The sequence below is a fragment of the Anas acuta genome, chromosome 8, assembly GCF_963932015.1.
Source record: "Anas acuta chromosome 8, bAnaAcu1.1, whole genome shotgun sequence".
Classification (NCBI taxonomy): domain Eukaryota; kingdom Metazoa; phylum Chordata; class Aves; order Anseriformes; family Anatidae; genus Anas; species Anas acuta.
Genome location: NC_088986.1, coordinates 20,772,644 through 20,799,891, shown reverse-complemented (window position 1 = coordinate 20,799,891; position 27,248 = coordinate 20,772,644). Strand labels below are relative to the sequence as shown.

At 37.5% G+C, this 27,248-nt stretch overlaps 2 protein-coding genes across 12 annotated transcripts in view; one reads left to right on the top strand and one right to left on the bottom strand.

Annotated features, from left to right (window-relative positions):
* Positions 1 to 27,248, bottom strand: part of RALGPS2 (Ral GEF with PH domain and SH3 binding motif 2) — a 141,982-nt gene that overhangs the window by 36,562 nt on the left and 78,172 nt on the right. For all 11 annotated transcript variants that reach the window (XM_068691352.1, XM_068691341.1, XM_068691349.1 and 8 more), the window contains one exon: positions 24,488 to 24,614. In XM_068691352.1, coding sequence (XP_068547453.1) covers positions 24,488 to 24,614 — 127 coding nt within the window. The remainder of the gene's footprint in view (positions 1 to 24,487; positions 24,615 to 27,248) is intronic.
* ANGPTL1 (angiopoietin like 1) lies at positions 1,304 to 21,424 on the top strand. Its single transcript, XM_068691354.1, has 5 exons — positions 1,304 to 1,700; positions 8,096 to 8,951; positions 14,019 to 14,212; positions 17,106 to 17,376; positions 18,382 to 21,424. Exons 2-5 carry the CDS (start codon positions 8,126 to 8,128, stop codon positions 18,567 to 18,569), a joined length of 1,479 nt encoding a protein of 492 aa, XP_068547455.1. The 5' UTR covers positions 1,304 to 1,700; positions 8,096 to 8,125; the 3' UTR covers positions 18,570 to 21,424.

The window sequence follows — 27,248 nt, the reverse complement described above, 5'->3', positions numbered from 1 at the left end:
CAAGCTCACCAGAGCAGCAGTTGTGTTTGTGTAGCACCTCACCAGCACAGTCCTCAGCGTGAGCTGGGAAACTCTGGGCATCCCTCCAAAATCAACACACACACGCGCGTGTGCGCGCACACACACAGAAACAAATTAAAATACTTGTGGTTGAAAGGTGGCATATAAAAAAGTGAATAAAAAGGTATTACACATGACCTGATCTACTACTAAAATTCTCTATTTTCTATTCTGCTCAAATCAGCTTATTAAAAGACAGAAAGAATGATCAGAAAGATCACATACATTCCTACTGCAATGCTACCTAGACTGCGTAAGCCATCCTGAACTTGGCTTTGCTCAGCAATGTCCACATGGGCCTTAAAAATCCCAAACCTGCTTGATCCTCCATGGAAAGCAGTAAATCACGCTTATTGATTGAAGAGATTCACTGTGAGAAGCACCTGCAGTGTTACCCATGATCTTACAACCCAATCTTTCTGAGTGACTTGTCCCATCAAGCACGGATTTTTCTTTCAGCTACATCAAGAGCTCTTCCGTAGAGAGCTATCCCCTAAGGTTATTTGATGCATTTTTATGAAGTCTAAAGCAGTTCTGAAAGCATACAAAGGTATTTCTTGCAAAAGGAACCGGTGTGTTCTTTGTGAAGGAACCAGAGAGATCGCTGAAAGTGAAGTGAATGCACACAAGTGCTGCCCAGCTCGACACAACTGCGTTCTGCGCTCCTCACAGGGCATCACCTCTGCAGCTTTTGCTACTTCTAACGCTCATCAGATGTTATCAAATATTCTGATACCTACCCAAAACCATCCCACACAGCTTTAACGTTTTCCACATGCAGCAGAGACTTCATGCATTTAACAACTCAAACTGTTTCCTATTAAGTGAACGTCAAGAATTGAATGCAACGTTCTGTTGAACATTCTCCTGGCCTATAAATGGTTCATTTTTCCTGTTGTATCCAGCCAGGCTGCCCCTTTTATTCCCAGCAACACAAATTGAGTTTTATCAGCCTGAAAGAATCTTTCTTCTAAATGAAGCCCAGCACTGTAATAACTTGAAAGGCATCTTTAGGCAGCATAGTAAAAATGTTTGATTTGTAATTGCCTGCTGAACTCTTGCACAGTCTGTTGCCATATGGTACCCTCCCTTCGGCTGGCAAACAATCTGCCCTTGTTTGGGACTCCTCGGCCTCCCTACCCCCTCCCTTTTCTGGAGGGTATGGATAGGAAATCCGAAGGAGGAGTTTCTTCTGCTTTCCGTGTGTTGGCGGTGACATCATAGGTGGGCTGAACGGCTACGTCTGGTGTGTGTTTGTTTAAAAAAACTGTCCAAATGTGATGTATATGGAATCTGGGTCAGCTGTAGCTGGTTAGTGCACTTCTGCATGTGAGAGTAAAACACTGCAGTTTCAAAGAGGCATTGCTTTCTTTTTTTTTCTGGAATAAAACATACTGGAACTTTTTTTCCCCCCCCGCTATTATTTTTAAATGATTTAAATAGCTCAGTCATCGCATGGAGAAACCCAATTCCTCAGTACAGCTTGGATCTAACAGAGAAAGACAAAAGCAGTTTTCAACTCCAACTGCAGATTAACAATCCACAACATCGGGTAACGCAGAGACAACGCAACTTGGCCTCTGGATTCTCCATCTACCACAGAAGCAAAACAGCTGCAAGATTCCCCCCACCCCCCCTTGGTAAGTTTTAATGTTATTCTTTCTTGCAAGTCTAATTTTGAGCTATTTGTGAATTGTACATGCATCTACCATCCACACACAATTGTGAACAAACAGATCTCTCAGCCTGAGAACGGTTTGACAGCTAAAATATAAAACTCGCTTTTGTGGCATTCGGTAGACTTTGGAAACTTGGAAAGAATTAAAAAGCACTCTGCCTAACTCATTCCAGTTGGAAGTTTCAGTCGCTTAGCTGTAAATCTTCTGTAAATTTTATGTTCTATAAAGTTACAGAAAATCAGTGCTACCAGATTCTTTGTTAAGCATGTAATTTAGATATTGCGAACATATTAATGTGAAATTCAGATCCCATGAGAAAGCAAAAGCCAAAGTTTCTATCGCCTTTGGAGAAGCTTGATTTTGCCCAGCACTAATGTACAGACCTAGCATTACTAGAAAATGGACACCTCAATAAAAGTACTGTAAAATAACTAGTAAACCAGTGCACATCTCTAAGTAGCAATAACCTTTTCAACTAAAGTTTTAATTATGTTACTCCTGAGTAGTAGAAGTAGTCTGAGTTGTACAATCAACCAAGAAACTTGAGCCATACAGTACTTCAGAAAATAATTAACTCTGCAGCACAAACAATTATGGAAATGAAAATCCAAAGAAATTGCTGTAATGGACACTAACCCCTTCCTTGAAAGGTTTGTGGAATGAGAGAGAAGTTAACTGTAACTTAGTTTAGCAGTAATTTGTTTCCAAATAGTTTCATAAAAATGAAATGCAACATGCAAGGCAACAGTGGAAAGTAAGTGGAAAAGAGAGGGTTTTGTTACAGTTCTATGGGGGTGGTGGGAGAGGGGGAAAGACACAGTTTCAAAGTCAATGATTAAAACACAAATGCTTTCACAAACCCAGGACAAAGGTATGGAAGAAAAAATAACTTGTTAAACCAATTTTATACTTCTTGCCTTTCTTCATACTGACTTTGTAATGAGAGTACAGTAAATAATCCAGGACAATGGAAAAGCATTTAAGTTACGTGTTCATATTAAACTCTCAGCAATGTCTGGCACAATAGGAGAGAACGAAGGGGGTGACTCTAAAAGAAGAGACAAAGTGTTATGGAAAAAAATAAAATTTAGGAGCTATGGAATGAAAAAGTCTGAAGCAGTCTTGACAAACAGAAAGATGGATCCTTTCCAAGTTCTTGAGCCCTTTTTCTTACTATTCTTTTGTGCTTCTTACACATTAAAGGGAACAACCTAAGTAACGGCAACAAAAACATTTGAAATCTACATTATGTGCTTTGGACGCCAGTCTCCATTCATTCATTATTCTCCAAGCTTTTGATTTACATTACTTCGAACAATTCCTAAATCTTTTCCAAATGAAAACAGCTGAGTCAATAACTTTAAAGCAATAAAATGGCAACATGCAAGATTTTAACTCCTTCTCCTTTGCTGTCTTCCAACTTTAGAGCTGAAATTTTGAAATGCTTCATTTTGAACAAATAATGCACTGCTAATATTATGGTGTTGCCGCTAGAATGCTCTCAAACACGATGGAAAAATATGCCGTGTAAACTTTGGCCAGTAACCACAGGGCTATTATCAGGTTTTAATTATTGTTTTACTGGGCTCAACTGGCTGTTCATAACATGCCCTATTAGTCTGGTCCTTGCAATTTATACAGCGATGAATGAAGCACAAGTTCCTTCAGCAAACTGCGCTAGATGATTGATGCCTTCCGTATCTGTTCCACAGAGAACCCTGGAGGCCCCAAATAACACATCTACAAACACAAAATGCACCAGTCTATTGTACCTGCTTTTTAAAATGCTCTCACCAAACATTACTGGTATGCATTTACAAACGGAAAGGAATGCTCACATAAAAAAAAAATTCACCAAAAAGCTAGAAATATTATGATACTGTACTGTGTTTTCAGAGTATCTTGTATGACAAAGTTTGCAAACCTCTTCTGCAGAGCATTTCTAAGAGTCTATCATTTGTAGAATGACACACTGGCAGCAACTGCTTCAAAACCACCTGAATATTTTTAGATGGCCTTTTCTAAAAGGGATCAGATTCGGGTTCATCTAACAGTAGAACTCTGCAAATCAATATCTTATATATCTGACAAACAAAACCCAACAATGTATTGTTCCTGGATTCCAGTCAACACAACTGAAACCAATCCCGTTATTCCACCAAAGGCAGAATGACTTAGAGGAGAAGCACTTGTTTATACAGGGAAAATTAATTTACAAAAATACACATATATCAGAAATCCACGTGAACGCTTCTTCTATAGTGTTTTCCTCACAGCAATACGACTTGTAATACTATGAACCCACTTCTAAACTAAAAACCATACAAAGGCTGTGCTTATTTATGTGGATATAAATAGCTTTAATTATTTTAGCTGCTTAGATAATGCTTAACATAAAACGAAGTACACCTAACATCAATAGTAGAGCTCCCTGATTAACTGCTGTTATATTCACAGGACCTTCCCTTTCACCATTATTGCTTACTTTCTCAAAAACAAAACAAAAACAACTGGCTGCTTTTCTTCCTGTTGTATGTGATGATAAATGGAAGCTTATGAAAAAGGGCACATGCGGTATTTATCATCTGACCATATCGTTTTGACAAATCTTCTGGATAAAGATATGTACAGCACCATGCTTTCCATACATATTTACCTGCAATACTTCCCTTACATTCAGTCAGAGCAACCTATGTTGCCCAAGGAGAAGTGATCTTCATCAGCTGTGAAAGAACAGATTTTCTAATTTGTGCTGTGGGTCTCCAAATTTCATTTCCCGTTGGACATGAAATTCAAAGCAGTTCAACAGAGAACAAATAGTTTGCTATGTAGATATATATTTAAAAAAAAAAAAGTCAAATACATATTAGCTTTCACACTTCCCCATCCCTGCAACTCCAATGTTTATAAGCAATACAATATTTTTAGCTAACACAGCCCACGTTCTTGTAATTCCTCAGTAAAAATTAAAAATAGTAGCCACTACATTACTTTGCTCTATTAAATTGGAATTTTGTTCCTTTTTAGCAATTTTTCAAGTAATAAAAACTAATTTTGGAAATAAGACTTTCATTTATGGGAATCAGTCTAGAAAAGAAACAAAGGAACAGCATTATACTGAAACCCTATCCACAATTTTGAACATTTCCAACAAGATGATTATGAAGGCGGCATTGCTGAGTAGTTCTACATGTTTTTCTATTGCATCTGCAGAAGAACATCAGCACACTAGGACACCGGCAAAGCCACTTCAGAAATCTGACACAAAACTGCTCAGCACACAAACGTGACAAAGTGACAGTCTATTCTAATTTCAAAAACATGACAGCTCATATAGAGTTAAATAATACATTTTGAAGTGATAGCATCTGTAATCACCATCTCTCTTGCTTATTTTTCAAGGTTTGCTTTCAGGTATTTCAACAATACCCTTCACCACAAGCAACTCGAGACTTGCAGGAAGCCTTTAAGTCTCTGAGCCTCATCTACTTTATCTCCTAGCAGTTATGATACGACCTAAAAATCTGAACTGGGAACCTGTGACATAAGGCAGCTAATTAAGGAAAAACCTCCAACTACTTCCCAACTCTAATATTTGTCATTTTAAAGTCTTACATATTAGGCCATCATTTGGGGATATTCTGGATAAGCAGTTGATATTTTTTTAAGCTGCTTGCCCAGAACATCAGGAAATTTCTGAAACAGTATTTTCATTTCCTTCTACGATGATTAAAACTCCAGGTAAATATCTTACACAGAACCAATTTTTGTCTAACAAGTTCAGCATTACGCTGCTCAAACACCCCAAGCAACAGCTTAAAACATTTGATTTTTTTTGATACCAAGATTTCCATGGAAGCACGTATGTTACCTGGCCAGGTAGGTCCTCAGAAGCTGCTCATCTCTGCTTATCTGAATGAGTCAGTTGATTTCAAGATACTTGAATTACTTACAAGTTCTACGGCATAACCTTGTGCAGCTGTTGCATTTGGTTATGCCACGTTAGGCGATTTCATTAATTTTATGGCCTGACAGCACAGATATTGACAAAGAAGTTCTACTTTTATCCAATACATACTCAAACCAAACTTAATGCTTAAAAGATATGTGGAAAGCAAACTGCTACAGCATACCTGGTTAGCTGGGGGGCTGCACTGCAAAACGTTTGTTTATTTTTTAAATATTCACTTCAGGTTTAATGTGTTTCAGGGGAAAAATATATTGCTTCCTCCCCTCCACCCCCCAGCCACTGATTATTTTAGTAACTGTATAGGGTCTTAAAAAAACTTGCCATGGTCTAAACTGTTATTCACCTTTTTGGGCTATGAAGTAGCCACTATATATTGTGAAAAGAAAAAGTAGAATAGTGATACTACAGTTTCATTCTTTATGTGCCATGAAGTCACCTTTCCTGCTTCTGAACTTAAAACATTGAAAAATAATTTAAGGGACCTTGCAGAGGTGTCAAACTTTGGACAATTGGTTCAACTCATCCTTCTCAAGTTAAACACCACACACAGACTTATTGCCCAGGTTTTTACCATGATTCATGAGAACATTTAACCTAATGAACTTCCAACTCTGAGCACTGCCTAAGCGATTAATATTTTAAAGTCTGAAATTACCAAAGAAAAATACACAGCTAGCCCCTGAGAAAAGCAATACTTTTCCCTTTTTTAATAGAAGGTATACCTTCAGCCGAAAAAGAATAACAAAACTTTTAACCGAATTCTATTTCTGTAAAGAAAGTAACAGTCCATATACCCAAACACTTATTACTACATCTTAAGAGTGAAATATATAGAAACAAATATTTAAATATAAATATTCTCAAGCTTTTACATATTCCTTCCATTTTGTAAACTGTATTGCCTTCCGTATTGTAAAGCAATCGATGATTTTCAAAATGCAAATATTTTCTTCTCTACAGAAGAGCTTGTAATACAACTGCCAACAAAATAAAGTTTATTTCTAGGCAACAATAAACCATTTGCTAAAGAAACCTAGAAATAATTCCTGATTGCATATGGAATCTTTTGAAATTTGCATCCGCTGCTCTTAACAGAGGCAAAAAATAAAGACTTGATAGATTTACTCTGAACAGATGTCACTTGCAGCAATAATATTAAAGCCAGCACCAGACTGTGGACCTGGCATCAAAGCCATCTTACCATTTGTAAAGCTGAAGGTTAAGGAAGGAGTACTCATCCTCTCTTCCATCAGGGTAACTGTTTCAGGATTGCAAACGCACTTAAACTTGCTTTGGCAGGAACAATATGAAAATTACTAGCTTTCTCTGGGTCTGTTTTATTCTTCTCTTAAACCACACAAAGGCCACTGCACCAGGCCTTGTACAGCTTCTAACATTAGACTGCAAAGGAAAGCCAGATCAGCAGCTGGCATCAGAGGGAAGAGCGACCTACTTGACAAGACAAATTAAACATGTAATAGGAGGTGGTTTTCCCCCTAACTTTCGTGCTACTTTTGTTAATCATCTCAAATACTTGAAATCAAAGTGAAAAATAACTCTCAAACTATTTCTGGGTTTTTATCATTGCACTTTAGTTCTTTACACCAAGTTAAATGAAATACATTGTTTTCTTAGCATGTGAATGAAACACTTCAGTGTGGTATTTAGATTGATAAAACACCCAACACTTCAGCGTTATTGGGCTAAATACATTCTCAAATATATGAAAGTAGTGTGACAACAATTAAAAAATAGCTAAGTAGGGATGCACAAGTGCAGTTCAAACCATGCCACAGGCTTTCTTTACGATTTGAAGTTACTCGAATATGTAATTTTCATCAACATTAAAGACAACTATGTTTAGCTCATACCCTACCTAACATTAATGCTCAAAAGTAGTGTTATAGCAGGGTGCACGTGTGTATTTTACATATACTTTTCAAGTCTACCATGTTTGTGTGTACATAAACTTGAAAAACATGTACATATACATAAGTATGTATAAAATATTTACAAGTTTATGCCTACAGGTATATACATGAACCTAACGAAAGAACAGAAAAAAATTGTACAATTGTGCAAAATTTCTACAACTGTACCAATTGTACAAGTCCAAAATTTGTGTATATTGAAGTTTTTGAAAAATAATCACTGCCTCCCTACTTCCCTCTTCTGACAATATTCTGCAAGCACTAAAGCTTGTCCTTTATTTGCAGGGAGTAGAAACTAACCTAATGTAACCTAACTTTAAGATTTCAAACGTTTGTCTACATGCACATAAGCATAGCAAAACTCATCAGTTTAGGCAACTGAAGCACTACACCTGCTTCAGTTACAGCTGCCTTCATTACAGCCCTAATTATTTTATCTTCCATATGTTCAACAGTCTTCTGAAGGTCATCATACCTGCTTCAGAATGAAGATACTTAAATGGACTTTGGGTGTGTTGTTGTTCCTACTCCTGTCTATTGGGCGCTGTACCGAACAATCAACACTCAATAAGACATCCCAACGGAGGCATCCTCGTTCAGCAGACAGTGGAGAGGAAGGAAAGAAATGTGGTTACACCTTCCTGGTCCCTGAACAAAAGATCACAGGGCCAATTTGTGTGAATACTAACGAACCAGGTACTGGTAACAGAAAAGATGAAGTCACAAGAATGGACATAGAGAACTTGAAGGATGTGCTGTCCAAGCAAAAGCGGGAGATTGACATCTTGCAGTTGGTGGTGGATGTGGATGGAAACATCGTGAATGAAGTCAAGTTACTGAGGAAGGAAAGCCGTAATATGAACTCTCGGGTCACTCAACTCTATATGCAACTCTTGCATGAGATAATTCGAAAGCGTGATAACTCTCTTGAACTTTCCCAACTGGAAAACAAAGTCCTTAATGTTACAACAGAAATGTTGAAGATGGCAACAAAATACAAGGAGCTTGAAGTCAAATACGCAGCACTGACCGATCTTGTAAATAATCAGTCTGTGATTATCTCCCTCCTGGAAGAGCAATGCTTGAGAATCTTCTCACGGCAGGACACCCATGGGTCTCCACCGCTTGTCCAGGTGGTGCCCCAGCACATTCCCAACAGTCAGCCATATACCCCTGTTCTTCTGGGAGGTAATGAGATACAGCGAGACCCGGGTTACCCTCGAGACAGAGAAGTAAGACCACCACCTGATCCAGCTACTTCGCCTACAAAGAGTCCTTTCAGAGTACCACCGCTGGCTTTAATTAACGAAGGTGAGTTACCTATCGTTTATCTAACCTGAGATTTCTCCGCTTCAGAGGGAAACTGTCCTGACTATAGAACTGGAAAGAGAAATTAAAGGTACCTGGTATAGCTAGTCCTTCCTGCCGATTAAGATTTTAAGCTACAGCTGCAGAAGATGAATTTGTTGAAATAGCTGATACTCAGAAATTCAATCTGAAGAATTAACGCCTTTGAGTCACAAAGTCTTGGGGCTTGCGTCTCCAGCTGGGTTGGAATGAAAATTCATTTGTAGTATATGCTTTCTAGTATTTACCACTCTCTTTGAAGATTCCTGCTATTTACATGTAACAGTAACTAGAAACAGTGAACGTCAGAAAAGATAATTAATCTAAAGTAGACAACATTTTAAGCAGTTGTCCTGTATAGTTACACGTACACATTTGCCAGAAGTCACTCCCTCTTAGAAGAATTTTATTCCTTAAATTCTGAACTGCTTTAAAATGAGTGTCTAAATCCACCAACACAGTGGTGGAATGACTCTGGCTGAAATATTCCAGAGATAAGTCTGAAAGGATAATTGAATGAAGGCTGGGTCTAATTAGATGCATTCAACTTTGAAAATTTAAAATGAGTAACTACATTCCCAGCAATCTGATGTCAGTAGGGGACGTCAAGTTAAATTAATACCATAAATATTATGAAAATACATTAAGGGGCTGTATCGCATCTTCATACATTACATTCTTTAGGCCATTACACAAATTCATTTATCACTAGAAACAAAAGTAGTGAAAGGAAAATTAACTACTGCTGAGATGCCCTGAATTCTGCCACAACTCTTACTTTATTAAAACTTTTTAAGAAAAAAAAACAAAACACAAAGATTCACAAAAACAAGCTACATTGCTTTCAGACATCCATACCAGCTCTTGTTCTTGACTTATGTTAGCTTGCATAGCAAAAGGGTTGTTTCTCCTCTCACCCTCCCCCCCTTTAAATTGCCTTTAGTCACAGTTGGAAATTCAGCTTGGTTCCTAAGATGAAGGCAAACATTTATTTGCAACTGTTCCACGACATTACAAACAACTAGCTGCTGCTGAGTTGCAGCAAAGAACTATTTTTATTCAGGGTCTGCAAAACGTTCAGGCACAATCCCAACGAAAGTGCCAGATGTCACGAGAATTTAAGTCACACATCATGACACAAAGGAAACAGCTAATATAAAAGCATTAACGTCCGGTCAAACAGCAAAAGCATAATTCTAAAAAAAAAAATAAATAAAGGAAGCGATTTCCTGCTTCCCAGAAAGCCCATGCTTCAAAGTTGTTTTTTATTTTGTTTTGTTTTTTAATGTATGTTTTTCTGTCTCATTATATGCCTGATGTACATAGAAAAATGAAGCAATAACACTAAATATTTTTCTCTAAACCATCTGCCAAGTGTTTTCACCAACTCCTTTATCCCTTTTGAGTTTGAACCCATTTTTGCAAGGGAACACAAAAGGAATCTTAGGAAACTTATTACAAGTTATTCAACTTTTGTAGTCAATATTTGTCTTGAGTTTGAAGTTTAAGTGCTTCTTGCAGTATCTTAGGGAAAATGAGGGTTGAGAGTTGCTACAGCTGGTAGACCATCAATCATCAAAACCAACTTGCAACACGATGCCTAGTTATTATCACTCTGGTTTGAAATGAAGGTAAGCATATTTAATGGTGTAGAGAAGCAAAATTCCCTCTGCCACAGAAAAGTGAAATTTCCAGTTAAAAGATCATAACTGTTTATAATGTATTAAGACGTCCAAAAAGACCAATAAAAACTAAACAGTCCTATCTAGAAACAGGACTGAAAAAGACATGATTATGACAGAATAAGCAACCAGACAAAAAAAATCAGGAGCTTTTTCTAAGTGTATTTGAAGAAATCATAGTAAACAAATACCTGCACACACACGAATTTTACAGAAAGGTCAGTGCACATTTTCAATTGTTGGTGGGGATCAAAATGAAGAATATCTGAGGGTACAGAAGATTCTTATTTTCTGAACAGATAAATCTACATTAAGATTGTTCTAGAAATTGAGGAAGAACATTCCTGTGAATTACAGTTGCCACAGTTATCTAAATCCTTGCAGTAGGAGCCATCTCCCCCAGATTTTACTGCCACAGTGTAAGAAAATCAAAAAAAAAAAAAAAAAACCTACAAAAATTCTACACATACAACCCACTCTACTGCTAATGTATCTCAGATATCAGTGCAACTTGTTTTTAACCGGAGGTCCAGTGGTGTTTTTTTCTGGAGGGTGGGGAAGGATTTATTCTTTACTACTGACTAAAATCCTCAGCATGAAGCTTACACAAGCATGGTTTATGTTATCTGTTCAAGATAACACTTGCCATCCTTAAAATAGTATTCAGCCAGTATTTTAGTAAGATTCCAACCAGAAGTATTTCATTGCTTTCCCTCTCTACCATTTAATTTACAATTGAATATGATGCATACCAAATCATAAATCTAAAACTTCATTTTAGAAGTAAATTATTGATCAGGTCATCTTCGCAGATTATTTAGAATTTACAGCTAGTTAAAAACTATAACCAAAAAGTCAGTTTGTCCCAGCAGCTTAGTGTACACAGACTGTTACAGAAGATATGCAGGAAGTATTTATTCCTTACACAGGTAATACATTTTCAAACTGAATTTATAAAGGCAACAAGACTTTAAACAGTTATGACTTTTTTCATTAGCCAGAGAGGCTCTCCTCACACCAACACCTTGGCAAATCTTGTTCAGTGCAAATGCTGAGAAATGGATCTGTTCTAATACCAGGAATTTAAAATAATTAGATGTAATAAAACTTACTTTTCAGAAATAATTTAAGACTACACACCAAAAGTTACGGGATTTGTTGGATTTCCTAATACTAAAAAAGCAGAAGATTGTCATCTCTATTGCTACCTTAACTTCTGATAAGCCCACAGACAAATCTAAGTATCAAAAAACAGATAAATTACATCCTGCGACCTTAATGCCAGCTAAATTTCAAGAACTTGGACTAGTACAATTTTGTCTGCCTCAAAAGCTACTTAATATCACTCCAAACATCTGCTCAGTTCTCTCATGCAGAAGTATGCCCTCAATACCTCCTCTAGAGGAAATCACAGGAAATAACACTTAACAGATCTAATTGAGCTATTTTCAATGTTTAATTAAAATTATTAAAAGCCTACTTCTCTGTTCACACTTCTTCTAATGCAATAATTGCTGGGCAGTAATACTTCTAGAATGACCTCCATGTTCAGTTGTACAGATCCCAAATTTACTTTAGGTAATCACGGACAGGAAATGAGGCTAACTTAGCCCAGGAAGCCCACTGCACAAACATTGCAATGTACACAATCTACACGGACACTTTAATAGTGAGCAAGAAAAAAAGCACAAGTATATCAAAGCTACATTATTTCTTTCCCAAGCTATTATTGCAAGCAGTGTAAGAATGACAAAAACATCAAATGTTTACAACACAGGATGCAGCAGGGCTTCCAACTATGGCTCAATGTCTGCAGCATACTTGCTAACACTGCTGCAACCAAAAGCTGCAAGAAGTCACCTTCATTACACAAACTTTTTGCATGCTAATTAATATGAAATGTTCTATCGATTTCCTGCTAATTACAAACTTATGCATCTAGCAACTTCTACCTTAAACTTACTTTTTAAAAAAGTGATTTTCAATTTGCTTTTGTCATGGAAAATTAATCTGCAGTGAAGGTCACTTCCACTCAACCTCTACTTTTAATTAAAAAATAACCTCAACAGCAATCTTTTATGCTTCTTTGCACATTAGTTTCTTCTGTGAATGATGAGGGTTTTCTATGAACTTCCACAAAGCAGATGTGAGAAACCGAGCCTTAAAAAAAAATAAATAAATAAGGAAAGCAGTAGGTAACTTCCTTTTCAGATTAACTGAATTTGAATTTTCAAATACATTTAAGGCATCCGCCACTTACTAGCCATCAGAACATATCCTGCTTTTCATTGCTTTTCTTTACTAAATAGCTGGTCTCTGATCAACTCAACTGACATAACGATACACAACAGACATTAAAAAAAAAAAAAAAGCAGATGAAAATACTACCTAAAACTGAAAAACTGAAAGGCAAACTATACAAAACAAAGATTTTAAAGATTTTTGAAGTATTTAAGCTGCCTGCTTCTTACTAGATGCTCTTCTGTAAGTAGTATTTGTAAAACCAGTATTCATATAGTCCAAAATAGAGCTTTCAAGCAGCACTGTCAACTGCATGTTTCTTTTATAATCATAACCCTGAAAGCAGTATGTGGGCCGTGTTGGCTGCTCACAAGCCCTTTGCCACCACTTGCATATTTTCTTCTTCACTATCGATCTACATATTTCCCACATGGACAGAATTTGAAACTTGCACAGACTCCTACCTACCATTAGCAGGCTGCTCCTGGAACCAGTTAAGTATATAAAAGTTAAAGAGCGATGCAGCATAAGAATACTCTATCCCTAAATTCCATGTCTGTAGGCTCTGGGAATAAGTATTTCTTACAGAAGCTATCTACCACTGTGTGTTCAAGCATGGGGGGCTTCGTTTTGGTTTGGGTGTTTTGTGTCTTGTTTTCTTGATTTTCAGCTTTGACCAGTTTCAAATGGGTGCCCAAAAGCAATGAAATAAACCGTCATTTAACTTCTGTCTCAGTGGTAAAGGGAAAACACCTTGATTCAACATCAACATCATATCAACATCATGATTCAGAGAACAAATCTTTGACACAGATAAAAATCAGGTGCTGGTAATTGAAGTGTATTATCTGTTTTGCAAAGTGATGTTATTAAAGATATATATACACATAGGATATTGATGTATATATATATACACATATATATATATATATATATATTCACACACACACACAGTTAACTTTTTACACTGTGTTTCACAGTAGTTTTACCTTAATTGAATTATCGACTTTCCATTATGCCTAAGTCTTTCACTAATATATCAAATATCCTCGAACAACATGCACACCATAGCCAAGCTTGAATGCTTACTGTACTTCTTTTCAAAAAGGTCCATTCAAAGACTGCCAACAAGCCAAAGAAGCTGGGTATTCCAACAGCGGGATTTATATGATTAAGCCTGAAAACAGTAATGAACCGATGCAGCTATGGTGTGAGAACAGCTTGGACCCTGGAGGATGGGCAGTTATTCAGAAGAGGACAGATGGCTCTGTCAACTTTTTCAGGAACTGGGACAGTTACAAGGTAAACTCAAATTCTGAAAATCAGCAGCTTCATTTTGATGTGACAGTGACCACGCTATCAAGAAAGTACTAACATTTCCAAAGCAATTCTTCATTCCAAATGTTTCTACTGAATGATATAGTGAAGTGTTGGAAATAGCTAGTTGCTTAAGTTAGAAAGGAAATTCATCATCCAGAAGGGTCATTCCTCAGAGAGGGCTATATTTCAGTGGGAACGTTCCCTTTCACTGAAAGCATTACTTAACTTTGTATTGACTGACTTACAGTCTGAAATAGCCTGCATTTGTAACGCCCAACAGCAATGGCTGAGAAACACACTATCCTAGACAGCGACTGGGAAGTTATTTATTACAAGGACCTAACTAAACACATGCTTTCTATTAACACACAGAGAACTATAATAAATACTGAAAAAGCTTAATCATCTCCCCTATGAGTAAGCAATCACAGCCAGTAGAATTATTCATTTAGGCACAGTAATAGATTTGTGGGATCACGGCCTCAACTTGAAAATATTCCTAGCAATGAATTTAAACTAGAAGAGTTTTAAACTAAAAGAGGATATATTTAGACCAGATATAAGGAGGAAATTCTTTACTGTGAGGGTGGTGAGGCCCTGGCCCAGGCTGCCCAGAGGAGCTGTGGCTGCCCCATCCCTGGCTGTGCCCAAGGCCAGGCTGGATGGGGCTGGGGACAGCCTGGGCTGGTGGGAGGTGTCCCTGCCCATGGCTGGGAGCTGGAACTGGATCGGCTTGAAGGTCCCTTCCAACCCAAACCATGCTGTGATAAAAGGAATCGACCTATACCTTGAAGATTACATTAGATAACTCCTGAACGTGTAAGGACTGGTATGAGGGAAACACATAACCATGATATTATGCACTAGAAAACATAATACCTAGGAAAAAAAAAAGTCGCTTTGGTTTAACTACATGCTAGACAAGAAATATGAACATCTTTTTATAATACTGTCCTAATTTCATTCATACAGGACAAAGTTTTTCCCTGTGACACTGTGCTCGCTTTAAATTGAGCTGCAATTCTCATGTGTTAATATTGAAGAGAAAACTAAGCCATGTTTAACTCAGTGAATATTCTGAAGATATCATATATGCAAAGAAAATGATAAGATTACTATGAGGATTTTCATTTTCTGCATTGCATTTGTAGAATTTTATCATTCAAATCTTAATTATTCCTCTGTAGCAGTTATTCAATGTCTTTACTTCTTAGAACAGTGGTGAGTATCGTCCCCACCCCAACATGCCATAGGGTAGTTATGGCATCTCTTATGAAGTAGTTGTTAACATTTTAAACATAAAACAATGGAAGTTTATTAAGTCTGTAACTGGTGTGTAATGGCAGCTCAACCTTGACTAAACTTGCTCCCAGGTGATTTATCACTTAAGCACCATGTCCAATATTTCCTTAAACACCCCCAGGGACGGTGATGCCACCACCTCCCCCGGGGAACCCGTCCCAATGCCTGACCACACTTTCTGAGGAGAAATTTCTCTAATTTCCAACCTGAACCTCCCCGGCACAACTTGAGGCCGTTCCCTCTAGTCCTATCACTAGTTACCTGTGAGAAGAGGCCGACCCCCTGCTCTCTACCCCTTCCTTTCAGGCAGTTGCAGAGAGCAATGAGGCCTCCCCTGAGCCTCCTCTTCCCCAGCCCAAACACCCCCAGTTCCCTCAGCTGCCCCTCACAGGACTTGTGTCCCAAGCCCTTACCCAGCTTCATAGCCCTTCTCTGGACACGCTCCAGGGCCTCGATGTGCTTCTCGTAGTGAGGGGCCCAAAGCTGAACACAGCACTCGAGGTGCAGCCTCACCAGAGCAGAGCACAGAGGGACGACCGCCTCCCTGGCCCTGCTGGCTGCACTATTCCTGACACAAGACAGGACACCAGTGGCCTTCTTGGTCACCTGGGCACACTGCTGGCTTATGTTCAGGTGAGCATCGACCAACACCCCCAGATGCTTTTCCTCTGCACAGCTTTCCAGCCACTCTACCCCAAGCCTGCAGGAGACGGGCACCGCTTTCATTTTAGGCAGTGGTATGATCCTACATCAACTTAATCGTAGAACTGCAGCTTGAGGTAGGGGCCTAGAACATTTCTTTACTGGAGAGAGACTTCCCCAGAAAGTGATTCCAAGTGGTATAAACTATATAATCGGTGACCTGAGAAGGAGGATAGGAAACCATCAGAACCTAGGAAGCCTAACAGGTAGCTATGATGGGAGAATGTAACTTCCTTCACTACAGCTCCAAACACTAACACCACTGATTCGCTCGGGGATAAGAGACAACAGGCACGAAGTATCACTTCACGGATACCAAACTGGTAATCTGTGATTTCAAAGGAAAGTTGTCTTTAGTTTTCATTTCTATAGTAAGCCTAACAGAGAGTATAGATGAATTATGTGATAAAATTGACACTAAAAATCAATGCTAGCTGCATAGAAAGGCAACAAAAATTTTGTTACCTGAAAAATTGAAATTGTTCATCCATAATCACCTTTTCGAACCTAGAAACATACCTCATTACAATTCATTGTTCATACATTTTTATAAATCCATTAACTTAGCCAAAAATATGTTTTTTCAGCTCCTGTTCTCTCACCCTTTATCTTGAGAAGATGAGATCATAGAAAACAGACTATCTTGCTACCTTTGCTGATTCTGATACTACTTCGTGTTGCTGTAGCAGTCCAGTTGAATCAGTGGCTAAAGGCAGCAAAATAAAGCATTTAAATGTATGTGTCAAGCAGTCATTCTGGAGCTTAAATGGTTACAGTACCCCAGTTCTGTTGGTTTATACTACTCCTGCTGAAAAAAAAAATTATGACCAAGATAAACTAAGCAAATATCACCTTCTGATCTTCTATACAGAAAGGATTTGGAAACATTGATGGAGAATACTGGCTGGGACTAGAAAACATTTACATGCTTACCAATCAGGATAACTACAGACTACTGATTGAATTAGAGGACTGGAGCAATAAGAAGGTCTATGCAGAATACAGCAGTTTCCGCTTGGAGCCCGAAAATGAGTTCTACAGGCTACGCTTAGGAACATACCAAGGAAACGCAGGCGATTCCATGATATGGCACAACGGAAAGCAGTTTACAACACTGGACAGAGACAGGGATATGTATTCAGGTAAGGAAACTGGTATGTACTTGAAAAACAAATACAGTAATCCCATTAGTGATATCACCTTTAAAGAAGGAATTCATACAGATAAAGTACTCAAGTTCTGACAGAGCCATTCTACTAAAAGATGCTTCAAATAGGTAGAGACAACAAATTGCATTGACAGGGTCCCACTCAAGCCACTTCACGGTTCAGAAATTTCAATTCTATTATCTTCACTGCAGACACACTTGAGCAAGCTTTACAGTTAGCTCAACAACAACCTTGTCATTTACCTGTGATTCTTTGCAGAGTACCTTCCCAGGTGATCTCTCAGCAAGTAGTGAGAGGGCCATCAAACAACAACCTCCATGATCTGCATCTGGGTATAGGCTTAGTCACGTACCAATACATGAGAAACGGGCAGATGAGTTCATTTCATTCTCCTTACTGAAGAACAGTTCTTTTTGGTTCTTTTCTACTCTCTCTACCTTCCCCTTAAAGCCTTAGTGGTAAAAGAAAAGTTGCAGAGTGCAATAATTCATCTCCACTGAATAATAAGTCTTCACTTTTTCCTCAACTGTCAATAACCATGAAAGTACACAAACATTGCAAGCCCTTGAAGAAACCTCTAAGAGTAAATGCATCAGTTACAAGCAGCTTTGTGGAACTGTGGACCTGAGTGCTCCTTGGGACTGCATCAAGTCACATTACTTCCACTGAAGTATTTCTAAACAGCACATAACCCGAGTGCTTTAAATGCTAGCTCACAGAGAAGCACCACTGGTATTTTGAAGAGAGTTGGTCTCCTTAGTTTTCAGCTGCCTTGTTAAGTACTGTGTTAATAATCTTCCCTCTAAGCAACAGGTGTTACAACAGAACACGTAATTTAGGTAGAAGCAGCAACTGATAGGACTACAACATAACATGAAATGCCAAGAAGTCCCTGCTAAGAACATGCAAGTGTTTGCTGATCTTTAGCATTTCTCCTCTTTGAACACTGAGGTTTAATGATTTCTCTCTGCTCCACAGGAAACTGCGCTCATTTTCACAAAGGCGGCTGGTGGTACAACGCGTGCGCACATTCGAATCTCAATGGCGTCTGGTACAGAGGCGGCCACTACAGGAGCAAGTATCAGGATGGGATATTTTGGGCTGAGTACCGGGGAGGTTCCTACTCCTTGAAAGCAGTTCAGATGATGATCAGACCTATAGACTGAGGAGGAAAATCCCACAGTGCTCAAGCAATCAAGTATAAACTTCTCAGCGCTTGAGTTCCAGAAAAATAAAATATTACTTTAAAATCATTATTTTGCACAATCTGCCCCTGCAAAATGCAGGCCTATGATTTTCCTGTCTTTTTCCCAAGTTGTGTTCCCCATCCTACCTCCCCTTTTTTCCCCCCACAGAAACTTTTTCTACTGTAAACGACAGTGTTTTTTTTAAACATACATTCACAAAAGCAAATGTTCACATTTGCAAAGCATATTTATCTTTTTTCAAGTCCAACATACTTTATGCAAACAGTCATTAAGGCTGGTAAAAAAAAAAATCCATAAAAAATGACAAGATATAAGCTTTTTCAGTTAAAAAGCTTATGCTTTTTCAGGTCAGCTCAACCCTTAAATGTAAATATGTGAAATGACATTGTCTTGCTTTAATGTGAAAATCGATTAGTTATTTAACAATTTATTTAAAAACGTTGGTATTACTTTCAATGAAAATCTGACTTCACATTACTGTTTAAGATTTACTCCAGGAAGCTACCCAAAAAATTGAAGGCATTCTATCTTTCCAGCTAGGGGAGGTTTTTCAACCAATAATTATTTCAAAATGAAGTGGTTAATTAAACATAAAATATAAAATTTCTTAATGGTGTAGAGAATTCCTTAAGACCTGCATATCCTACCTTCTATAGAATACCTACACAGTGTTCCTCATGTAAGAAAAAGAAATGAATTGTATGAAGCAGTTGATAAACTCAAGACAACCAAACTGATTTTTTAATATATTTTTTTAAACTTCCCCCTTTCAAACATCCTACTTAAACAAAAACATCTCTCGATACTTTGAACTTAGATGGCAAAATGAAAAGTGCTGATAATACAATCATGGCTTGACACTTGGAGACCCCTCTCCTGCTCCAGTTAGGAGTGATGAGGTCTGAACAGATGTCCACATGCAGTGGTTTACAGGACCACATCTCTGCATATTAACAGAAGTTTTCCTCCCAACACAGCTTTCTGCTGACATAGATTAGGAATTAGCTCCGAGTGTATTCTCCCTGCCACCCCCAACCTTGGGCTGCTCTTACAACATATTTCCTCTTCCCCTCTGTAGGTACTACTATGATATTCTCTATTAATTTTTTTTGCCTTCTGGGTATCTATTTCCACTGGGATTAATATGTAATTTTCCCAACTTTGAAGAAATGCCATAAAAGATACTTAAAAAAATCTGAAACAAAATGTTCACTTTAGGTACTAGAATCTATACAATAAGAAGGAAGATTTTAGTCTCAAAAGGATTCAATAACCAGAATTAGCTATACAGTTTATCTAATTTAATCTGATACCACACAAAATTAATATGTTCTGAATTGTAACCAATGCATTTGTTTGGCACTTCATGTATTCCTTCAGAATCTTAAATAACTTTGTCCCTGTTTAACCTAAGAAACGCTAATAGAAGAATCTAATATTGTCGTTATGTTTAAATTAATCAATACCTAATGTTGTTGTCTGAATTGATTGATACCAGCAGCTAGGAAAAACATTGTTTGCAATTCAAAGGAGAGAAAATAACATTTTGGTTTCAAAACACATTCTCTAGATAAAGCTTCACTGATCATTATATGGCTGCAAGGGTTGTAGTTAGGCTTTTGGTCAAAGCTAACGCGTCTCTGTGTTTCATCAATATTTAAGTGAGGGCAGGGAAAGGGGAAAAAAAGACGATCAGTCCCAACATATTTCGTTCCCAAATCACAAGAATTTCAACTGGCACAAACATTTAAGATTACAATCCTGATATTGGTCTTCACATAAGGAGTATGTTTGTTACAAATGCTGTACAGTGTTCTATAAAATTCTTTTTAATCGCAAATGCTTGAAATTCAGACCATCTGTAGTCTCTTCTTTTTTCTATGATAGCTGGTTAGAAAAGCAGTTCAGGTAAATTTAAAAACTGAAAATGCCCTTTGAAATGAAATGGTCTTTAATGAACACTTTTGTCAGGTCTAGTTGCTTCAACCTACAGATTGGGTCTCCTTGGAAGACATCTTACTCTACCACAAGAATCTATTGCCTGCTACAAAAATATTGTTTGTTTATTCAGAACAGTCAGTGAAAGGTGTATTTTACAGCCACCCCCTCAAGTGAAATTAGCTGGCAATCAGCCCTTAAATTTAATCTTATATATTAGAAGCCTGAAATAGTCTCCCTTGATTTAAAGCTACAGAATGAGGTTAACTAAAAATGACTATAAACATACCTAGAAAATTCCGACTGCGCAAATGCCGTGCTCTTAGAGGAAAGAATTCACATTAAGTTGCCAGTTTGTGATTATAAGAAGGGACAGTGTGACACCTCTTCCTCAGGTTGGTTCGCACTGCATAATACTTTACACTACTTTCAGATACCTGCAATTCTATCAGTTCTTAATGTTTGGTTCAAATCTTCTAAAGCAGGGTAAGCAACTCAGAAAACTTCATATTTTATTTCACATTTTTCTGAAACGCTCTTCAGAAGAGGCTGTAGCATCCCTGAAGTTTTTTGCACTGGACATTCAGAAGCCATCTGTCACTGCAGGACAGAGCTTTCACCATTTGTGTATTCTCAGTCCAAATATAAATAAACAGACCTTGAAAAAGTTTAACCTGTACTAAAGCCTGAAACAGTTTGCAAAAATATCTCCAAAGTCTATTTGCAAGCATTATCACTGAGCTGAATATTCAGCAGATGGATACTTTAATAACCTACCTGTTTTTTTCCATTTCTGGATATAGTTCCTGAAAGACAACTGTAAGGAAATATTTCACAGGGTAGTACTGCTTAGTTAAATAAAAAACTTACTTCAAGAGACGACTCAATTGTTTCATTGTGCAACCTCAGATTTGTCAGAATTCCACTGTAAGAACCCTTTTGAGAAAGTATTTTCGTTCTGAGGCAAAACACAACATCCTCCACATAGTTCCCATTTGTCTGGCTACTTTAGTGGGACAGGTGATGCAACAGTGATGACCTACCCCAGAGCAGGTAATGACTTCATGCTGCACAATGCTATTGCCATCACACACCTAATATTGCTCTCCCATTTAAGCTGGAGAGCCCACACCGATGTGTTGCTCTTCGCTTGCACTTCTAGAACTTGGGAATCAAGTCACTGTTCTCATTGCATCAAGGAACTGAAAAATTTTTATGATTTCTTTTTCCCCCTAGTTAAGTGTAGAAGAACATCTTTACCTTGTCCATGGCAAGCAAGCTGTGGTAAGTAATAAGAAAACAATCAGTACTTCTGTGGCTCAAAAAGCATTTCCATCACAAAGACCACACAAGAAAACATTTAAGCTTTACACTACAATGCTAAGACAGTTGAGAAAAAAGCTCTGCACAAGTATTTGGTGCCATGGCAAGTCTGGTGAACTCTGAAAGGTAAAACACTCATCCCGGGATTCTCAGCTGAGATCCCTTAATGTGCTCCCTTTCCTGATGACCTTCCAACAGAGTCCTTCTTGACCTGGGCCAGCATTACTGCGGCGGGGGTTTGTGATGACAAATATTCCTCTGTGGAAGACTCGATTCTCCGCACTCTTCTAAAAAGCAGTTTGAGAGAACAGCAACTTTGGGATCCCTGAGTCACCCCTGAAGGGATCCCTGCTCCAACCCTCCTTTCTCTGGGAAAGGAAGCTGGGTTACTTCTGTTCCATATGACACACAGATTAATGGAAATGTCTTGAAAACAGAATTTTTAGAAGTAATCCTTCTGCAAACCTACTCATGTCTTACTGGAGATTAAAGCTCTGATCAGATGAGAAGACTTGGACTCAATAGCCAACCTTCCAAGATAGATCCGTGTTTATCACGCCTGTAGTTGCAAAGCAATTTTGTTCTTTTTGCCACATATTTAAATCTTACAAAATTAATTTGAGAGGGAGTGCATCACTAGGTGTTTCCTATTTCTCTGGAGAATTTAAGGAAAATGTTTGAGACTTTGAGACTAAATACTTTATGTCTTTAGTGAGAGTTCATGCTGTATGAAACCAGGCCACAAAACATTCTTTAACTACAGTTGGTCACAGCAAAAAGCATTAACCCCCTCCTTCTTTCTAGGCAGAAAAATATGTATTTGACTTCCATAAATTATCAATTCAATCTTAACGCTTACTCTAAACCAAAACTTGCACAAGAGTTTTCTCACATATAAAGAGGAAAACATCTGTAACAGAACAAAACTTGCTTTCCAACATTTTGGTCTTTTAATTATACACTTGCAGGTATTAAGGCAGCATTTTTAAAACATCAGACACCAAATACACCCAAACTTGAAGATTTCTCTGTACAGCAGTAAGTTGCAGAAGACCATAATGGCAAGGGACAGAGTATCATGAGACTTGGAAAAATCTGAGAGTGGGTTGGCTTGAGACTTTCTAATTGGCAAGGAAACAATTTGAGCCTGGCTTCGCATTTCATAAATCACAGCATATAGGTAAAAAGCTTCTGGACAGCTAGAAACTCCATTTCAGAAGCATACAGAGACCGCATGTCCTACACATGTGCACATGGAAGAGGAAGCCACAAAATGGTACGTTTAATCGCATCACACTCTGGTTGGCTTCTTTGTCCCTTTTAATTCAAGCCTAGTTCAACTAGCTATGTCAACAGCTGGGGTAGTATGTGATCGTGTGCCACACTGGCACTTCTCACACCTGCACTTCAGACAAAATGGGCTCACGCTGAGTCTTTCAGAGCTCCATTTTCAGTATGAACAATTACCAACATCTGATTACTTGAAAACACAGGAAATTAACAGCTGCTAAGATCATGTTGGAACTGATGGATTTTTCTGGGATGTAACACGGAAGTGAAAAATGAGGACAGAATGACAAACTCTATAGAACAGCTTGTCCTTACAATTATTATTGGCTCTCTAGAGCGAAGTTTTTTTTTTTTCTAGTACAAAGTACATAAAATTCCTGCAACTCCACAAAAACAGAATATATGCATTTTAAAGGTATTCCAGATACTAACACCAAATGATGGTAATGTTTATCACATCAAGCTACGAAGCAAATGAAGTAGTATTGTGATGAGCTATTGATCACAGCTTAAAAAGGCTATCAAGTTTTTATTTATTTAATCTCATGTCGTTAGAGCAAAGATTATAGGTGACCACATGAGGTCATCTTGAATTTAGGTGTGAGAGCACCTGATATCTACAAAAATATCAAGTTTTTCTCCTCCTGGAAAAAGGAAAAGATGTGTAAACTTTTCCTTAATTACCGACATCTTATGATACTAAAGAAAAGCTACATTATAAGAGTACACATCACTCTAAACCAAATAAAACAGATATTAACACTAGCTTGGCAACAAAACCAATCAATAAATATATTTATTTATATAGCTTTCAAGATACAAAGGAATATCATTGACCCATCATTATTTCATAAATATGAGTCAGTACTATCCACCCATTTCACATGTCAGTTTAATATAATTAAATGCAACAACAGTTGCAGAATTTAGCATGTTCCAAACCCAAAGATCTATATTTATTTATCTCAGAGGCTGGTGATTTATCACTGCTCATAAATTAAAACCCTGAATTACTGTAACATTCAAATATTTTGCTCTTGAAGAGCGCTAGCAAGCCTAATAATTTAAGTAGTTCTCCAGAAGTCAACTGGTATATCTATAGAGCATATGGGAAAATAGTTTCCTAGAAAGCTGATACTATATGTAAAACCTGAAGTGTTTGTGAGGTTTAAAAGAAGTTTTCTTTCTGAAGCTAGTGAAGTTAATATAAGGTTCTATATTCTTCACTGAAGTATCAAAATAGTTTCATGCCTGCTTAAAAGATAGCGTTTAGTTTCTGTAATCACCAGAGAAGCATGTTTTTCATTAGTGTTTCTTCAGCTTACCTAAATAGGGAATACATGGAGTCATCTTCAAGCTGCTGATATAGTCTCTAAGCCTTTTGTAATTATCTTCTTTACTCATAACATACTCCAACTTTTCAAAGGTGGCTTTATCCTTCCGACTCAATAACTACAAAAAAAGGCAAAACCAAATGAGATTAAGTTTGATTGCTATGATTTCTCTTTACTCTTAAACGCATAGATTCATTTCCCCATATTTTTTGTTGTTAAATACAACTGCTTCAAGATTACAGCATTTACTCTTTAATGATGAGTACTTGGAGGATTAACAGAGAAAAGTAGCTATTTTGGCAGCAAATTTAGATAAGCCTTCTAGAGAATTAGTCAAATATAAACTTTGGTGTTCTGCAGGATCTTTCTGAAATAATAACAGTTTTCCAAAGACTAATCTAGCCAAAAGACAGCACAAGTTCACGTGCTGCCCACTTCTGCAGTATTTTAAAGTAGTATTTTATTCACTGTAATGATCTGTAAGTTATTGTTTTCTCATTAGAGGTACTGAGTTTTATACCAATCCAGTTCCACAAAAACCCAAACTCCAAATTGTGTTCTTATTCAAATGAAAACCCTTAAGAAATTAGTTTTCCAAAGAGCAAACCGGTATCATTAAGATTTGAAAAATAACTTTTATTAAACTACAATACTACTGCAAACTACAAGAGTTAAGATTTGATCCATTTTTCTCTACAAAAGGAATTATGCACTTGCATACAGGCTGCACCTATTGTTCTGCTAACTAGCAATTTTACTGTATCTTATTACTAGAGGAGCCATCACTTAGAATACAAAAGCAAGCCCTGGATTTTCAGTGTCCATTCTCTCCCACCCCAACACCTTCCTCTGACAGTATTAATGAAACTAAGTGCTCTTTACAAAACTGAGAAACTAAAATATTTTTGAAATATCTAACTGCACTACTGTGCAGTTGAAATAAAGCCTCTGATGACTTTATTTCAACTTAAAGCCAAAGTTTAAAGAAGCGTATAAGATGTTTACACTGAACATTTTGGGAGAAGACTCAGTGCTTGAGTGCTGACGAGATCCTCAGTAGTGCAAAATTACAAGGTGCAGATCAGTTTTTATTCCCTTTTCTCTTTCAAAAGAAGATCAGCTTATCTGAACATGACAGAAGTGGAAATGCCCCTTTTCTAAAGCTGTAATTTCAATATTCAAGTAACTTTTTTCTACCTACGTTTCCCATATCTTAGTCTTCATTAGGATAGCCACATGAGCAAATTGAACACAGGCTTTCAGAAGAAAGCCACTTTTCAAAAGTGAATTGTTTTCTAACATGTGCTGGTCTTCTGCATTTCGACAATTAATGGAACATTATTAGCTTTGGTTCCAATACTCTCATGAGCAACCACTCATAATCATTTCCAGGACAAAAGAACAACAGTAGACAGGCATAACTTCTTTCCAGCCACTGGAACATAACATTTATCGTTTGAAATTTATCTCCTCAAAGATGGTTGCAGTTTGAACAGCCTAGATGAGCCTTCCTTTAAAATATTCTAAAACATTTTGTCTCCACTGCATGTCTGGAAGGCTTTCTGTTGTTTTTTTGGACTAGAAGGTATGGCAAGACTAACAGGAATAGTAATGGCCTATATTCAGACTTGAATGGAATTAATTGGATTTTCCTCAAAATGCACTGAATTGCACGGTCTTGTTGAAGTTGAATATATCATTTCAGGCTCTTTGAATAATCTCTAAACAAGTAAAGCCTGTGTGAGTTTCCTTTGTGCTAATGGTGCGATTCACGTCCTGTGTCCAGTTCCTGCATTAGTGTACAGAGAGCCTGACAAAACCAAAGGTGTTATTCTGAGGAGAAGTAAGGACCTAATTATTATTTCTTCACTTTTGGAACTGCTTCTTTTTCTAGATAATATTTCTGCTATCTCTTTTGGTATCTTAGGCTCTGAGGATGCAAAGAACAGTAAAGAGACGTACATAGGCAGAGACAACAAAAGCCAAGACTGACAGCTTACAGTAGGAGAAGGGTTGAGAGACTTCCAGACGGCTCCTTGCTTTACAGCATGCCAGCACTGGAAACAACTTTTGAAACAGAAGAAAGGAGAGCTGAGGTTTCAGGGTGCTGGCAGAGCATGACAGGATTCACATCACCTAATTGCAGCTGCCTAATGATTATTTGTTTATACTGCTTAAGTTCAAGTTAAGTCATCTAGCTTCTTTTACATTAAATAGAGAGAAGCACATTCCTGGAAAAGTCCATGATTCAAGTTTTGAATGGGGTAAATCATATATTAGAAGCATTTATTACTCTCTAGAGTTCATTGGGGGTCCAGGCAATGGATGAGACAAGTAAATTTCAGACATATTCAGACGTGCTGTCAGATGATGTGATTTTTTTTTTTTTTTTTATATATTTTAAGAAGATTAAGATTAGATTACCAAGCAAATATTTAATGGCTCCTTTCAACTCTAGAGTCCAACCACATAAGGTGACTTTCTTAGGGAGCAAGTATACTTGCAGCTGTTTTCCTGACTATAAAAGTTAGGTCAATTGCAAATTACTACAAATTTGCAAAAAAGGAGCAAGAAACACTCCCTTGTTGAATGTTTTGGAACACTGTCGTATAACTTAATCAAGTGATAGTAGTGTCTTGCTTGGTGTGCCTTTTTACATGTCTTTTCTTGCTTTTACTATACCGAAAACAAAAGGCTTAGAATTACTTCAAGAATTTATAAGCTGAACTTCCAAGAGAAAGACCTCTAAATC

Bases quoted from the DNA above. Each gene is read 5' to 3' on its own strand.
- ANGPTL1 (XM_068691354.1), top strand. From the start codon at position 8,126: ATGAAGATACTTAAATGGACTTTGGGTGTGTTGTTGTTCCTACTCCTG. The intron at 8,952-14,018 runs GTGAGTTACCTA...CTTTTCAAAAAG, and splicing joins GCTGGCTTTAATTAACGAAG to GTCCATTCAAAGACTGCCAA. The intron at 14,213-17,105 runs GTAAACTCAAAT...TCTTCTATACAG, and splicing joins GGAACTGGGACAGTTACAAG to AAAGGATTTGGAAACATTGA.